Genomic DNA, 16,178 nt, shown 5'->3' on the forward strand with positions numbered 1-16,178 from the left:
TCAGGTTCGGGTCGGATCGGGTCTCTCTTCCGGGTCCAGCATTTGGGTTCAGCTCGGGTCGGGCTGGACGTGGACAGTACTGCCTTGCTCCGGGAAGTAATCTTCAAATGAACATTCAGGACGTCGAGGTGGGAAATGCGCAGTCCGGACTCCGCACTCTGCAGTAAAGCCTGGCTACCCGACCAAACCCTACTACGTGTCAGGTTCAGGTCGGGTTGGGCATTTAAAAAAATTAAAGGACTTGGGCCCGGGTCGGGTTTGGGTTGGCTGTTGTCGTGTCGGGCCTGGGTCGGGTTTTAATTTAATACCCGAACCAGGCTTTAGTACACAGGGCTCTGTTCTTTGCAGACAGAAAGAACATCTACAAACATTGCGCCTGTTTCAGCTAAACAAAATAAGTGACAGCCATTCACTGGTTCATTCCTCAGGACAATGCCTTGACCAGAGTCAAGCTGCCTGGTTTAAATTTCAAACAAAGTTTGGCAGTTAGCTGTCAGTCGTCGTAGACTGGTGATTCTCCATGGCAACGCCTCTACCAGAGTTCACTTTACCAACCAATCAGCACTCTCTTCTCATATGGTAAAAAGTTATTTTCCCTTACATTGGTATTCTTGTGGATTGTCCTGATGAGTGCAAGACAAAAAGCTTTGACATGTCTCGATTTTCAGTGATCAAAAGTGGAATTTCTGGCTGATTTTTTTTAAAACCTCTTTCTGGAGGCAATTGTTGCCTACCTGCTGCTGCCCTGGCCAACTAAGATTAGCCTTATTGGGGCGGGGGGGGTGCAGAAACAAGGACTTTGATGGTCTTTTTGGTTCAAATATTCGTTGGATACAAGCTTACTGAGCCACCAGGGGAGCTACCAGACACTAAGTCTTGAATGAGTTCCATCAATTGGTTTCAGAGCTGGTCATCAGCAGCAGCATTTGCCTTGTAGCGAACCCTATATTTTACTGCACAATGATACTAAATACTATCTACTTAATGTGGTGTCAAATCCACATATGTATAATTGCTGAAAGGCATGTTTGCATTAGGTAATATAAAAATAGTTGACAAAATGATCAGTGATCAGCTATTACCGCTGTACAAATGATCTATCATTGAATCTGTTCGCGATTGTGTGTAATTGCATAAGTTGCACGGTCTTAATACCACTCCTGCTCGTTATGAGTTTACAGATAAAGCTAGCCTTGACCCAAGTGAAAAGCACAAGAAATTTGCAAGTCTAAGCTCTGGGCAATTGAATGGGTCCATTTCATTGCACTCTTAACTGGCAAACATTCTACTGTTTACTTCTGCAACATCAATTTTGGCAAACAGCAGCATTCAATGAACTTCAATCCAGAACATCATTTCAAGATGTCACTATATTGAACGAAAAGCAATTTCCATTGCTTATTTCATGGAAACAGCACATCCCTTCTGAGATGCTGTCATTTCCAAGTTAGCAAGTCCATAGGGCTTTCTTTAAACCTCTATCCACATCATTCCAGGAAATGCAGATCCTACTTCTGATCCTTCGTGCAAACATTTTCTTCTAAATTCAGTGGAATAAATTTGTCTGCTATTGGTAAACACACACAAGTCATTTGTATAAGTCACTATCTGTCAAACTTCCAAAGTTCATTTTTTTAAAAATCTTCCATGATTTGGCTACACTTTGCTGTTTTTTTTTCTCAATGTTGATTTCCATCTCCCAAATTCCCCAGTGATTCTTCATCCACCAGCTGGGATGGTGGCGGAAGGAGCTGCAGCATCCTCTGCAGCATGCACCTGGAATATAACATTTCACCAAAGCCTACTGCTTAAAAGACTGCAGTGGAAGGATCCTGTAAGTTCCTGTTCCAAGGGCAGTTACCTGTCGGTGTTTTGAGTGCGCTGCTAGAAATTTCTAAGAAGTAAAGCAACACATAAAATACTTTAAAAAAAAAAATAAAATTCATGTTTTCTGATTTACTTCCCTGCTTATGGTGTGAAGATTTTTTTTTTAAATAATACGGCAACATTAAAACTGAAGCTATGACAACACCCACTGACCCTCCCCTGACCCCTTTTTTTTTGTGAAAAGGTGATGTTCTCAACAACTCCACATGGGCCAATGCGAATGAATATTTTTTCCTTACGTCAGAAATTTTTTCTCAGCGGGTTGAGACACTTTGGAATTCTGCCTCAGAAGGTAGTGGAGGCCGGATCATTGAATATTTTTAAGGCGGAGGTAGATAGATTCTTGTTAGGCAAGGGAATCAAAGGTTTTTGGGGTAGATGGGAGTGTGGAATGAGACACAGACAGATTGGCCATGATCTTACTGAATGGTAGAGCAGGCTCGAGTGGCCAACTTCTGCTCCTAATTTGTATGTTGTAGAGCAACTGCACCTGATTTAAGAAACTAATATTTATGTCACACCAGTACCTCATTAATAAGTGATTCTTCAGATGTGGATATGGTGAAATGAACAGTGTTGCTAACACTTTATAATTCATTCATGACTCAAGCAATTTCAGAAGTTCGTTACAATGTTCATGATTCACACTAGGAATCTAAAGATTATAACCTGGGCTTGAATTAGTACCTTTAAATAAACATGTTCAGGAAGTGGGGGAAGTGCAACAGGCTAGAACTGGATGAGTGCAGAGTTCTCAGAGAATTGTAAGGCTGGAGGAGGTTACAAAGCTTGGGAGGAACATGTCCATTCAAGGATTTGAACATGAGGATAAGACTTTTAAATTCAAGGTGTTAGCGGACCCAGTGATAATGTAGGTCAGCAAGCAGAGTTGTCATGTGTGAGCAGGACTTGGTGCAAGTTAGAACATGGGCAGTAGTTTTGGATCAGCTTAATTCTATAGAAGATAGGTGCCTGGCCAGGAAAGCACTGGAATAGTCAAGTCTAGAGGTAACTAAAGCACGATGAGGGTTTCAGCAGCAGATGGAATGAAGTAGGGGTGGAAATGTAGTATTAAGACTCTATCCTGATCACAACTGTCCTGTCAGGAATCCAGGCAAGACACTTCCCCATTGGGAAAGAAAAGCCCTACAGAGTTTCCATGCAGTTGAACAATGAAGACACATTGTAGTGCTCAACCACGAAGGCCAGGATTGATTCTCAGATTTTCACTAGAACAATGCTAGCAGCAGCGCGATTGGCTTCGGCATCCTTGGTCTAAGAAAATTAACCAGGAGTCCTGCATCTGATTGGTATCCAGTGACCCAAGTTGGAAAGGACGCACATGTGGATGTCAGATGAAATAAGGCTTATTCATGGCTGTGATGTCCTCCTCAGGTGAATCAACCTGCCAGCATTTATTCTTTAAGCTCATGAATGAAGAATGGCCAACTGGGGGATGTTACTGGAAGACCAATGCTGCCTGTGGAACTGTACCCCAGTGCATTCAGTAGAAGCCAGCAAAAAATACTGCAGTAATGGTCAGTTGCAGAGGCACCCCAGTTGTGGCTCAGTTAGTTCAATTACAATAAAGGCAAATCCATTCAGTTTTCCAGATTTTAAAAAATATATTCATCGTTTCTTAGCTGTTGTGCTGGTAAAAATATTAAATTAGCAGTCCTACCTCAGTAACAGGAATGTTATTGGCTCGGGATCCTTCATCTAAAGGACAGGGGAAATATAAAAAAAATAACATTCCATGTGTGTTAGTACTTGGAGGAATCAACCCATTTACAATACTAGGCTTTAATCTCAGCTTGGTCCCTGGTTTAAATCAGAGGACATGAATACAACATTTTCTGTTGGTGAGTTTTATCCTTCTCTCCTGAATACAGATCATGTTGGTTCTCTGAACCTGATTTTTATATTTTGGGGTGCAGCCAATTGAAGAAGCTTTCTGTCTGCAGTTGTCTGCACTCCTTTAATGCAAAAATGCCTTGGGGTTGCCATTTGCAGAGGTCTGGCATAAAGAAACTTAACAAAGGGAGGAAAAAAGACCTGAATTTCAGATTTTACAGAAGCTAATTGTACCCCTGGTGAAACTGCTGACAATATTTCCGTTAACAAAAGGCCCTCCCTATTTTTACCTTGGTTAAGCCTTTTTATGTGCCGTTTGTCATCTGCTTTCTGGCTGAACCGTTTGTAAGCCTCAGTCTGTTGGTACTGCTCCAGTTCCTTCATGTAACGCTCTTTGTCTCTCTCTGCCTCATCTAAATAATGCTGGATAGACAGAACAAACTGATTAGAAACACAGGGGTCACAGGGACAGGATGCATTAGGAATTTACAGGGTTGGTGCCATGCAGAGAGCACAAACTTATCAAATATTCACCTAGACAGCAACTACACAGAGCATGGCAGACAGACAAATTGGGTATTCACAGGGACACACACTGATTAACAATATATGCACACAGTGCACTCTGCTTGGTCCATGCATGATTTTACAAGAATATGATTCCAGCTAAGAATTATAGTGAACCAAATCAATTCCCCGGTCACTTCATTACAATAGACAGCTTTATTGTTAAATGCAAGCAGACAGGCCACCTTGGGATACAATGTGTCCTTGTTCCAACATGTTACCTGCAGCAGGTCAATGGTTCCCAAAAGGAGGTCTTGATTTAATTCCAACCACTGCAAAGGACAAGCTAATCCTTATCTTTCTTCTCACTCCTCACCACCCTTGAAGCTCTCAAAACCCCAGTTTTGTATCATCTAATTGCTTTTCAATTTATCTCATCTTCTTAGTCTTGTTGCTGGCCCCCAATATGGGCCCTGGCTCTTGACTCACAGTCCTCAAATTATTTTTAAGGAGGTGGAAAAAAATCTTGAGATTCTGAGAACACATCAGAAGGTCAACTCACTGCATAAGGGTTGGACTGGTTTACATTGTGAATTACCATGTAGGGGAAATCAAGCCTGGAGACTTGCTTCCCACCTACATGTGGTACAGAAAACCATTCCACCAATAGATTAATCTTCAGGCTAGCCATTCCACACACTCATGCAAGCTCTACAGATCAGGTCACATAAAAGCTCTGCTACTACAAATAAGTATAAGACTGTATTCATATTCAGAGGAGGGCTGCTGTTGAGAGTTCAGATAGTAATCATTGTTACAACTGGTGTCCAACCCACCCTATCAGTACCTGCTTATCATCTGCAGGCAGTTTACTCCACTCATTTCCTAACATTCTGGTGATTTCGGAAAAGGGAACATCCGGCCGCTGTGCTCGAAGCTGCTCCCGACGCTCGTTGAGGAATCTCACATACCCAGTCAGTGGAGCTTTTGGCGCATTGCTGTCCTTAGTTGCTTTTTTTCTTTTCCTTCCTTTTGGCCAGCCCCCTTTCTTGGTAGTTTTCTGCTGAACAATACAAAGAAAGCCTGCTTTACAATGTCAGAGAAACTGAAGAGTGCCTACAGAAGGCACCCTACAAGAGATCTCTGTTGTAGTGAAAGCTCTCAACACCATACGCCACGTTGCAAGCTGTAGCTCAATACTCCCACCCCATCAATAAACAAACCAACCCACGTGCATCTTGGATATAAGTCGTTCTTCACCAGCTGGATCACCTCTATTTTTCCCTTCACTTGCCCAGCTTACTGTTCCATTCAAAACGACAGCTTAATTTATTTCAAGTCAACTTTACTGTGACCACAGAAAGATTACTGAAGCTGGAATGAACCAAAACAAGCCGGTATACAAAGACACGCAGTTATTTATTGGATTAAACATTTTAAATCTTTGCAGTCATAAAGTTCCGTTGTCCAACTCACTTACTGAGCTAACTGCAGACTAGGTAAAATTTTTTTTTAACACATACAGCCTCCTTCTAAAGATACTGCCTGGTATATAGTACCAAGTCACAGAAGCAGAATGTCTCAAATTCAATTTCCAACCTGTGCTGAGTTAGTTGATCTCAGCTGGGTTGCTCCAGATAGCCTCGGCATTCTAGGCGATATTCTGGGGAACCAGAGTTCCCATTCCCAATTGCTATGTACCTACCGTTCTGGAAATGTTGAGTGAGACAGGTATTGAGTTCAGCTGTGGTGTCACCCACTGCTCAATCACGCACCATTTACACTGCCATATGGAGCATGACCAATTGGGCAAATTCTGGAAGGTGACTATGGCATTTGAAAGGAGCCACTGCCTTTAAAGAATGGAAATAACTGCAGTATTTAATGGTTTGCTAGACAGTGAGTGCATTGCAAAGATGTATATAGTCTTGGTATGCTTTAGACCCAAATTATGGACAAAATATAATTAATTTTGCAGACATTTTACTGTATGTTCCCCACAGGGAGTTTCATCTCCCAATGAAAGTCCAAAATTGTGATGGATTCATTTTTGCACCGGTCTCCGAAATGGTATTTGAAATTTTCCCAATCTCATTCTAACCACAGAGCCTGCTATCATGTTACACTTCATAATGTTAGGCAGCAAATATATTACCTTGGCTCTAGACATAAAAGAAAGATAACAAGGGTGAAAACCATGAGGTCATCAATGTGATTTTAAACAAAGGCATGCACTGTACTAAACAACAAAAGGCTTACATAGTGCACCATACTTGAAATGTTCATCATTGCTCTTTCCTGCTGAAATGACTGCATTAAGCACACAATGAATCGATGAGACTTTTTTTCTGATGTGAATTTTGTGTTTATCAATGTAAAGGACATCAGTACTGGGGAACAGAACAATATCCATTTCAGGCACAGTGTCATCATCAAGTAATCACAGGTCAGGTAAAGCACAGTTAAGCGCAGAACAATGTGCCTCAGCTTTAATCTGATTATATCAGTGTGACATTTTTCCCCATCGAACATTCGTTGGCCTCTCTGACAAAAGATTGTTAATTTAGTTGCAAACTAGGGAGAGTTTATTGTTGTGAGCTTGATTGGGACTCTCTGAACTCTTACAGCTGGGAAGCAGAGGCTTTCATCACACCAGTCTGGGATGGACTTCAGAAGTCTCAGTGCCCAGCTCATTATATTATCCAGTCCCCAAATAACTCATTTATCACAGAGACAAGAGTTCACCACTCAGCTGAGCCAGTGGCAATTCACTTACCTAGACAGGGGGAAATCAATTAGTAGCACTCCTAGCTGCCAACTTAAAAGCTATTTATCCCGTCTTATTTGGGAGATTGGGGTAGAATGCTCCCCATTTTACACAGCAAAATGCTAGTCTGATTCCTGATCTGTGAGGTAGCTCTTCTTAACTAGGGCAGCAGTTGAAGCACTATGAATGGCCTGAGCATCACTGAGCTAAGTTGGATTTTTTAAAAAAACATCAGCCTGGAACCTCATTCTAATCGTTATCCAATAATTTTGGGAGAGAACAGCAGAAAATTTGGGCAAGAAAATTCTGCGACTCATCTAATAGGATTGAAAAAGCTTCAGCAATTCCTGCTCAAAACTTGAAAAACATCCTTCTTGGAAAAACTGTATGGTTGTGGAAAGGGCAGGACTAGCAACTTAATATTCCAGGGTACAGAATCTTCAGGTGTGATGAGGTGGGGGGGTGTTTGGGGGGGGGGGGGGGGGTGTAAAAGAGGAGGCGGCATTGCACTGTTGATCAAGAAGTCAATTACTGCAGTAAGGAGGAATGATATCTTAGAAGGTTCCTCAAATGAGGCCATATGGGTAGAACTTAAAAACAAAAAGGGGGCAATCACTTGGCTGGGAGTGTACTACAGTCCTCCAAACAGTCAGGGAGAGATAGAGGAGCAGATATGTAGGTAAATCTCAGAGGTGTAAAAATAATAGGGTAAAAACAGCAGGAGATTTCAACTTCCCCAATATTAACTGGAAAATAGTCTTAGTGCAAAAGGCTTAAAGGGGGCGGAATTCTTAAAGTGCATCCAGGAGAGCTTTTTGAGCCAGCACGTAGAAAGTCCTACAAAAGAAAGGGTGGTACTGGACCTAATCCTGAGGAATGAAGCCAGACAAGTGGTAGAAGTGTCAATAGGAGAGCATTTCGGGGATAGTAACCATAACTCTAAGATTTAAGGTAGTTATGGAAAAGGACAAAGAATTGGGGGAAGGCTGGTATGATAAAACAGGATCTGGCCAAAGTGGACTGGGAGCAGCTACTTGTAGGAAAGTCTACATCAGATCAATGGGAGTCATTCAAAAAGGAAATAGTGAGGGTTCAGGGCCAACATGTTCCAAGGTGAAGGGTAGAACCAACAAGTCCAGGGAACCCTGGATGTCAAGTGATATAGAGGATTGGATAAGGGAAAAAAAAAGGAGGCTCTTGGCAAATTCAGAGCGCTGAAAACAATGGAGGCCCTACAGGAGTATAGAAAATGTAGGGGGGTACTTAAAAAAACTAATTAGGAGACCAAAGAGGGGGCATGAAATAACACTGGTGGGCAAGATAAAGGAAAATACCAAGGCGTTTTATGAGTACATTAAGGGCAAGAGGTTAACCAGGGAAAGAGTAGGGCCCATTAGGAACCAAAGCGGCAATGTGTGTGTGGAGCCAGAGGACGTAGATGAGGTTTTAAATGATTACTTTTCATCTGTGTTCGCTATGGAGAAGGACAATGTAGGTGTAGAGATCAGGGAGGGGGATTGTGATATACTTGAATAAATTAGCATTGAAAGGGAGGAGGTATTAGCTGTTTTCGCGGGCTTAAAAGTGGATAAATCCCCAGGCCCCGATGAGATGTATCCTAGGCTGTTACGTGAGGCAAGGGAGGAGCTAGCAGGGGCTCGGAGACAAATTTTCAAATCCTCTCTGGCCACAGGAGAGGTGCCAGAGGACTGAAGTACAGCAAATGTGGTACCATTATTCAAGAAGGGTGGCAGGGATAAACCAGATAATTACAGGCCAGTGAGTCTAACATCAGTGGTAGGGAAACTATTGGAAAAAATTCTGAGGGACAGGATTAATCTCCACTTGGAGAGGCAAGGATTAATCAAGGATAGTCAGCATGGCTTTGTCGGGGGAGATCATGTCTGACAAACTTGATTGAATTTTTCGAGGAGGTGACTAGATGTGTAGATGTGAGTAAAGCAGTTTATGTCGTCTACATGGACTTCAGTAAGGCTTCTGGTAAGGTCCCGCATGGGAGATTGGTTAAGAAAGTAAAAGCCCATGGGATCCAGGGCAATTTGGCAAATTGGAACCAAAATTGGCTTAGTGGCAGGAGGCAGAGGGTTGTTTTCGCAAGTGGAAGCCTGTGACCAGTGGTGTACCGCAGGGATCGATGCTGGGACCCTTGCTGTTTGTAGTGTACATTAATGATTTAGACGTGAATATAGGAGGTATGATCAGTAAGTTCGCAGATGACAGGAAAATCGGTGGTGTCGTAAATAGTGAGGCGGAAAGCCTTAGATTACAGGATGATATAGATGGGCTGCTAAGATGGGCAGAGCAGTGACAAATGGAATTTAATCCTGAGAAGTGTGAGGTGATGCATTTTGGGGGGACTAACAAGGCAAGCATTTCAGCTATGAAGAGAGACTGAAAAGGCTAGGTTGTTTTCCTTGGAGCAGAGAAAGCTGAGGGGGGACCTGATTGAGGCATATAAAAGTATGAGGGGCATAGATAGGGTAGATAGGAAGAAACTTTTTCCCTTAGCAGAGGTGTCAATAACCAGGGGGCGTAGATTTAAGGTAAGGGGCAGGAGGTTCAGAGGAGATTTGAGGAAATCTTTTTTCACCCAGAGGGTGGTTGGAATCTGGAATGTACTGCCTGAAGGGGTGGTAGAGGTAGGAACCCTCACTACATTTAAGAAGTATTTAGACGAGAAATTGAAATGCCATAGCATACAAGGCTACGGGCCAAGTGCTGGAAAATAGGATTAGAATAGACAGATGCTTGATGCCGGCACCGACATGATAGGCCTGTTTCCGTGCTGTATAACTCAATGACTCTATGATTTGAACCATTTTACAGAATTAAAGCCTCACATCTAGCCACAATCTCCATTAATCAAAAAGATAATTATTTGCATATTTAACCATAGTTAAATGGACCATTAGTTGGTCAATGCACTGCCTGTTCTAAAAATGAGGTTCACTAAAACCATGGAGGCCCATTTGTTCCCTAGTTGTTAACTTAGCTGATTTCAGCCAAAGCACTGATGAGGCCGCTCCTCAAAGCCAGAGTGTACCTAGGTAACAGAAGGAAGACAAACAAACAGCATGGATTCCTGTACCCGATCACTGCCCATCCACTTCTGCTGTAGTGTGCATGTGTAGGCGTCAGGTAAGGATTGAAACATAGCAACTTGGGTGAGGTACAAAAGGATGGGTTGGAACTATAATCTAAGCCTGAGGCAGAATTTCATTTGTGGGGTGGGGGGTGGGGTGGTGTGTTGGACGAGGAACTGGAGGGGAAAAATATAGAAAACCTGAGAAAATGATCCAGTTAATAATCCATTGCTCGTAAGTGGTTCTCCTAGAATATTAAGCAAATCTATTAGGGCTCTACCTGCTTTGTAATGCTCTTTATCCACACACCTTCAAGCTGTCACCTTCTGTAATCCTCCTTATTACTTTGTCTCCATTTCATGTTCACCTCTTTCAATTCTTTAATTAAGTTTTCTTAAATGGCATAAAAGACTTAACTTGAATTCGCCAAAATTAATTGCCAAAGAAATGCCAATTTTCTGTGAGAAAGTAACAAATAGGGTTGCTTGTGCCTCAGAACACAATGCTTTTACTGTGTGGTTTAACAACCCAGAGATGAACACAGATGGTTTCCACACTCACCTCCTCCTCACTTCTTTGCTCATTGCTGTCTGCTGCCTGAGGGGACTCATTCTGCAATAACTGCACCTGGGACAGATCCTCCACAAACTCTGGATTGTTCAGAGACTGAGAGACCCCTGAACTGTACGAACCTTCTGGGCCTGAAAAGCTACATTAAAAGAAAAAGGTTTTAAAGTTTGTTGTGCAAGATCAGTACAGTACACTGATGTTACAAGGCCTGTTTGACATATTAGCACAAATATGCTACAGCAAAAACTGCACTTCAGTCAATGTGTCTCTCATGCAATACTCTTAGTTTCCCATCTCAACCTGCTCCCACAGCACCACCAGTGAGAGGTCTGTAACCACTATGACATCACCCTAGTATTATGTATCTCAAATGCTCTCCAGACATAATCCACAACTCCGGAAAGACAAAATCTGTAATTGCACTGCTGGGTGCTTTCTGCAGTTCACAGTGACATAGTACAAACAATTCACACACCCACCAGTACCTTTTACTGAAATCCTAGAAAAAAAAACTACTTTTGCTGTGAAAATTTCAGAAACTCAGTTATCCTTCACTTAAATCCAATTGTAAAACTATTGTGCATACGCACATAACACACAAGCCTGTCTTTTGTGGATGCTTGTGCAGGTCAACGACCATCATGAATTTACTGTAACAAATATCCAAACTTAGTGGCTTCACTGCACTTTATCAGCATTTTGATAAGTCAACAGTTTCTGCACAAACTAGAAACTGATATGATTCTAGAATGCATTTCAGGCAGGCAATTTCCCTGGTGGCACAGAGCCTTGGAGAATCAACAAGAGCTGATACAAGATAGGTGTAACACCCTCTTAACGAAGAACAATCTTACAGAAAATATGTAATGCCAATGTCTGCTAAATACATTGTTTTTTCTATTAAAAGCATTGACACTTGTATTTTCATACTGTGTCCACTTAAACTGTGAAAAGCCCCAGCACTTCAACAAAAGATTTTGTCCATTCAAGTTTAGATTGTGTTCAGAAAGAATATTTTCAACTTTATTACACAAACGTGAAGCACTGTGATGAACTGCATGTGTCACATATTAGAGAATATATGTTTAACTCCAAATCTTTCTGCAGCATACTCATACCAATACACTAAATAAATCCAGTGACTGTACTGATTCTACACAAATAAAGCAACATGTTTTCCCATTTTGACGTGCTACCTTTTCATATGAATTCAGGTTAAGGGTCCATTACAATATGGCTGTTCACATAATGAACACTGATGTCTACAAATGCAGGTGAGTGTGTGTGTGGATGTATTGATCTCACTGGGCTTCAATAAACAGAGTCTTTGGTCTAGGCTGAGTTAACTGGAAGCTGAGGCTTCCACATCTTCGATGATCAAAAGAAATAGTCTAATACGCTTATTACAATCACATATGTAGAATAAAAAGAATGAGGTATCAAACCTTTGGCAAAAATATCAACATGTGAAAAATGTCACAGAATATGATCACTTTTGTAGATGTTGGTAAATTTAAAAAGTGAAAACAAGTGGCATCTTTCCAAGCCAGCAGTTCATGCAGCAATTACTGACTACTTATATAACACAGTATCTACAATACCATGCACAACCCAGGGTTATAGAAGATTTAAAAAAAAAAATCTACTGCTTCTGCTTTCTTATCCTGCTTCTCTAAGATAGCTACTGCGCACATGTTGAGGATTACCTTTTGTGATGCTACCAATTTGAATAGTTCATTAATGCTGTTTGTCTAGGCTACCTCATGAAGAACAGTCAATTAATTGGGTGGCTAGTGCTTGCAATATCATACCTACTAAGAGGTTTAAGGAAGGGGGACTTGGGCAGGGGTGGAGGAGCATAACATACGGAAAACATAGTGCATCTGTGTGTGTGTTGGAGCAGGAAGAAGCTTTCTGTATGATCCAGTCAGTGGTAGAATTTCATCCCCGCCCCCAATAAATCTAGTCAATTTTCTTCCTTCGTGTTCCAAAGATATTTCAACTACTTTTTCGGGTACAGTTCCACCGACAACAGGCACTAACTGATACATCACCCAAGTCACCATTATTTCTCTGTGAGCCTTGTAGTGGCCATCAGGAGGCTGTGGGCAATAACTCAACTGAGCGTGATCTCATCCTTAACAAGAATCACTAGACATTGAGGAGATTTTTGCTCTCTGTATCAATTGTAACCAACAGCTAACTTAGACTTGGAGCTTAGCTGTGAGGCCCTCAATAGTTCACTCACCTGCCAACACACATACTGAGTGAATGTGGGCATGTTAATAGGGGATGCCAACATCTATTGAACAAGACTGCAGCAACAGTCACCACGTACAGGAGAACAAATGAAAAAATGGGCAGGGCTTACCAAAATACCTTCCAGATTCTGGTATCCTCTCGCGCAAATGAATTAACTACAGTGCAATATTACAGTGCATTTTGTTAAGAGTGTATCCGACATACCCTGCATCGACTGTCAGATCTGCACTCTCCTTTGATACATCATCATCAGCAAAAAGGGGGGGTAATGCCGTGTTTGACATGAGTCCATCCATCATTCTAAAAAGAAAAGATTCCATTTTAGCTTATTTTTTAAAAAAGGGTACGTCCATTCTTCACTGCATTTATTTTTTGTGAATTAATAATTTTATTGATACATGAACGAAAGTTACCTGCTTTCGGACAGCTAATGGAACATTAAGATACTGGAACTATGACCGCTTTAAGCAATTTAGAAACCAAGATTTATTTTGATAAATGTATATCAGGATTACAAAAATGATCTTTTGCAAGTATATTCATAATAATGACGCATGGCATTTGGGGTGGTGTGATGTCCCATAACAAAGGCCACAATGTTCTACGCTCGCTGTGTAGAATCCATTTGTTGCCAGAGTACCTCGGTTTTTCATAGTCACAGCAATCGTAGAAATGCTGCTTTTGCTGCAGACTTCAGTATTCAGTTGTTGTGGCTCGAGACAGCCCAGTTACTCTGGCTGTTCCAAACCTATTTTCAGCATTTTCATTGTGAAAATTAATTAACAGATTATGCAATGATGTCCTGATGTTACAAGTGGAAAGGAAATAGAAGCTTGGAAACTGAACTGCTGAAAATCACACTTTCACTGCAGTAGGGGAGTTACTGCTGAGGGTTTCACTTTTGAGTCTCCAGTGTGATGTGGAGTCAGATCATTGACCAGACTGTTCATTCCAACTTTAGTCACAGCAAAGCAACCAAAAATACCACTTCAGAACTTAGATAATTATGCAGGAACGTAACACAGTTTGGTTCTTACAGTTGGTAAAGAAAATATTCCAAAGCCAATTATGAAAATACATAAACATTTTTAGCACCCTAAATCACATGTTTGAAATGCCTCTGCAATTGTCAGTGCTCTGAAGAGCTCTCCATTGTTGTTCACTGTAATGTCAGTAGCGTGTTTTGATTGGATAAGCCAATGGTTGGAACTGAAAAATCAGTCTTGCTTTTCAACAGTAAATTTCCATGACATTTACAAACAATCAATGCCCAGTAAGAAACAATTTGAAGTTTATGAGCACTGTCCTGCTTGACAGTATGATCAGTCCATGGGAATCTGTTCACAATTTATAACACATCAGGAAATTGAGAGAAAAATTACATTAAAAAGGTATTTAAAATTAACACTCCACACACTGCACCAAATATACTGCAGAAGGTTAAAGATGACAATGAAGAATTAAGCATCAGAGCAGCATGCTATCCATCACAAGAAAGGGTTCAGTACAAGAACAGCTTCAGGTACGGTTGCCATAATCTGCCAATATCTTGACCAGCTGGTGCCTCCACCTGCGTCCACTGGTGTTGTAGGGATTCTAAACTGCAGTAGTGCCAGGCAATGCCTGATGGGAAAGAAATTTTTCTATGTGATGTTGTGAAACTGTTCTTTCTTACATGATCAGAATCTGCATGCCAAAATAGCAGCAGCTGGCAATATTTGCACATGCCACAAGTAGGAAAACTCAATAGTTAAACAATTAGTAGAGCTTTTCCTGTTCAAAAAGAGTGTCAGCCGACCCAATGATCAAGTGTGTTTAGGCCAGTGGAGCTGGTTTTATCATTCAGTGGGTGGTCTGATTGCAGCAACTGTCCGATGTGCTGAGTGAGAGGACTGGAATCACAGAGGGTGGAACGAGGGAACTGGCAGCAGATGGGATGATTTTTGTGGGTCCCGGAGGAGCATTCAGACAAAGATCTTAAAAAAAAAAGTTACCATGCCGTCTTTGTGAGCGTCTTGCAGCTGTTGTTAAAGGTGCTTAGCACATGTTCCAATGTTACCTGAAAATTGCGTCAGGGTCCTGTGTGTGTCACAGTATGCTGATTTGCATACCTTCATGAGGGGCTCCTCTGAGACAGGCAATTGGCTCTCTGGCTGCCCATTTCTAGGACTGGCAAGAAACAGTGGCAGAAACATCAGCAGTGGGAATGGGACACTAAGATTGTTTTGAGCGTTACTCCCTGTTTTTACCCAACTGAGGCCATGAAAATTAGCTCCAATTAAGACCTTGAGCCCTATAGACCAGGGATAATGTTTAATCCCTGCTTTATGCTGATTTCAGTTATGGTGGCAGTCGGAGTGTTACAATTGCCCGCAATCTGCTGGGTTAAGAATATAAAGCAAGAGGAAAATCTCACTCCTGGTCACTATCCTACGCCCAATGCTAGAGGTCTGCAAGGATGGACCTCAGGAAGAGGCAGGATCGGGCTTAGTTGTGCTGTCTGTGGGGCTCAACTCCTTGCGATCAAAAGGAAAAATTAGAAACGCAACGAATTACTCATATTCCTCCACTGGTAAATGCATCATGTGAGCCGTACAGATTATGAAGACCCTCAATTCAATCCTGGTCTGTGCTGAATTAGAGCTGCAGGAAAAGGAATTACTACAGTCGCAGAATTTAAAGAGCGAGTAAAACAGAAAATCAAAATAATTCAGCTTGGCTTCTACTTCAGATCACTGCTCTGTGAACCTTGCTCAATCATGCACATCTTTGGACGTCAAGCAAGAGCAGGTTCATTATCAACTGTGATACCCATCACGGTTACGGCCTGCCAACACTCACCGTCTAGGCTCATAAAACATGACTGGTCACTTGAGGAAAGATAGCAGGGTAATCGGGACCTGTGGAATTTACCTAGGTATGAGTCACAGCCTTTTGGGGAGGGTGAGCAGAAACAGAGAAAAGTGAAACAAAAAAGGGACTGCTGGATCTGTTACAGTCCATAATGACTGTATGAGCCACTCAAACTTCATCTGTATTTAGTTTGTCATCAGAAAACTCAATTTAGAGCCCAAAACATTGTTCTTCCCTCTTTTCATTCTCTTGAAATTATTGCACTTCTTGCAGCCATCAACAAAGCTGAATCTTATATTTAGCAAAAGACCACGACTTTAGTCACCAATTCCAATTGCTCAGTGCATCCAACAAAATCAGAAGAGCAAGTCAAC

The 16,178-nt window shown here is 41.7% G+C and overlaps 1 protein-coding gene across 9 annotated transcripts in view; it reads right to left on the bottom strand.

Annotated features, from left to right (window-relative positions):
• The window catches only part of hmg20a (high mobility group 20A), a 48,888-nt gene that overhangs the window by 10,595 nt on the left and 22,115 nt on the right, over window positions 1-16,178 (bottom strand). For 5 of the 9 annotated variants that reach the window (XR_010969473.1, XM_068015527.1, XM_068015522.1 and 2 more), the window contains exons 2-6: window positions 13,156-13,251; window positions 10,681-10,828; window positions 5,096-5,311; window positions 4,032-4,164; window positions 3,569-3,606 (exon numbers count right to left, since the gene is read on the bottom strand). Coding sequence is in view for 8 of the 9 variants with exons in the window: in XM_068015527.1 (XP_067871628.1) it covers window positions 3,569-3,606; window positions 4,032-4,164; window positions 5,096-5,311; window positions 10,681-10,828; window positions 13,156-13,250 (630 nt within the window). In the remaining variant the exon portion in view is untranslated. Of the gene's footprint in view, window positions 1-3,568; window positions 3,607-4,031; window positions 4,165-5,095; window positions 5,312-6,507; window positions 6,639-10,680; window positions 10,829-13,155; window positions 13,252-16,178 lie in introns of those variants that run through there. The other 4 variants (XM_068015525.1, XM_068015526.1, XM_068015530.1 and 1 more) reach the window with 3 other exon arrangements.

Source organism: Heterodontus francisci, chromosome 35 (genome assembly GCF_036365525.1).
Source record: "Heterodontus francisci isolate sHetFra1 chromosome 35, sHetFra1.hap1, whole genome shotgun sequence".
NCBI lineage: Eukaryota > Metazoa > Chordata > Chondrichthyes > Heterodontiformes > Heterodontidae > Heterodontus > Heterodontus francisci.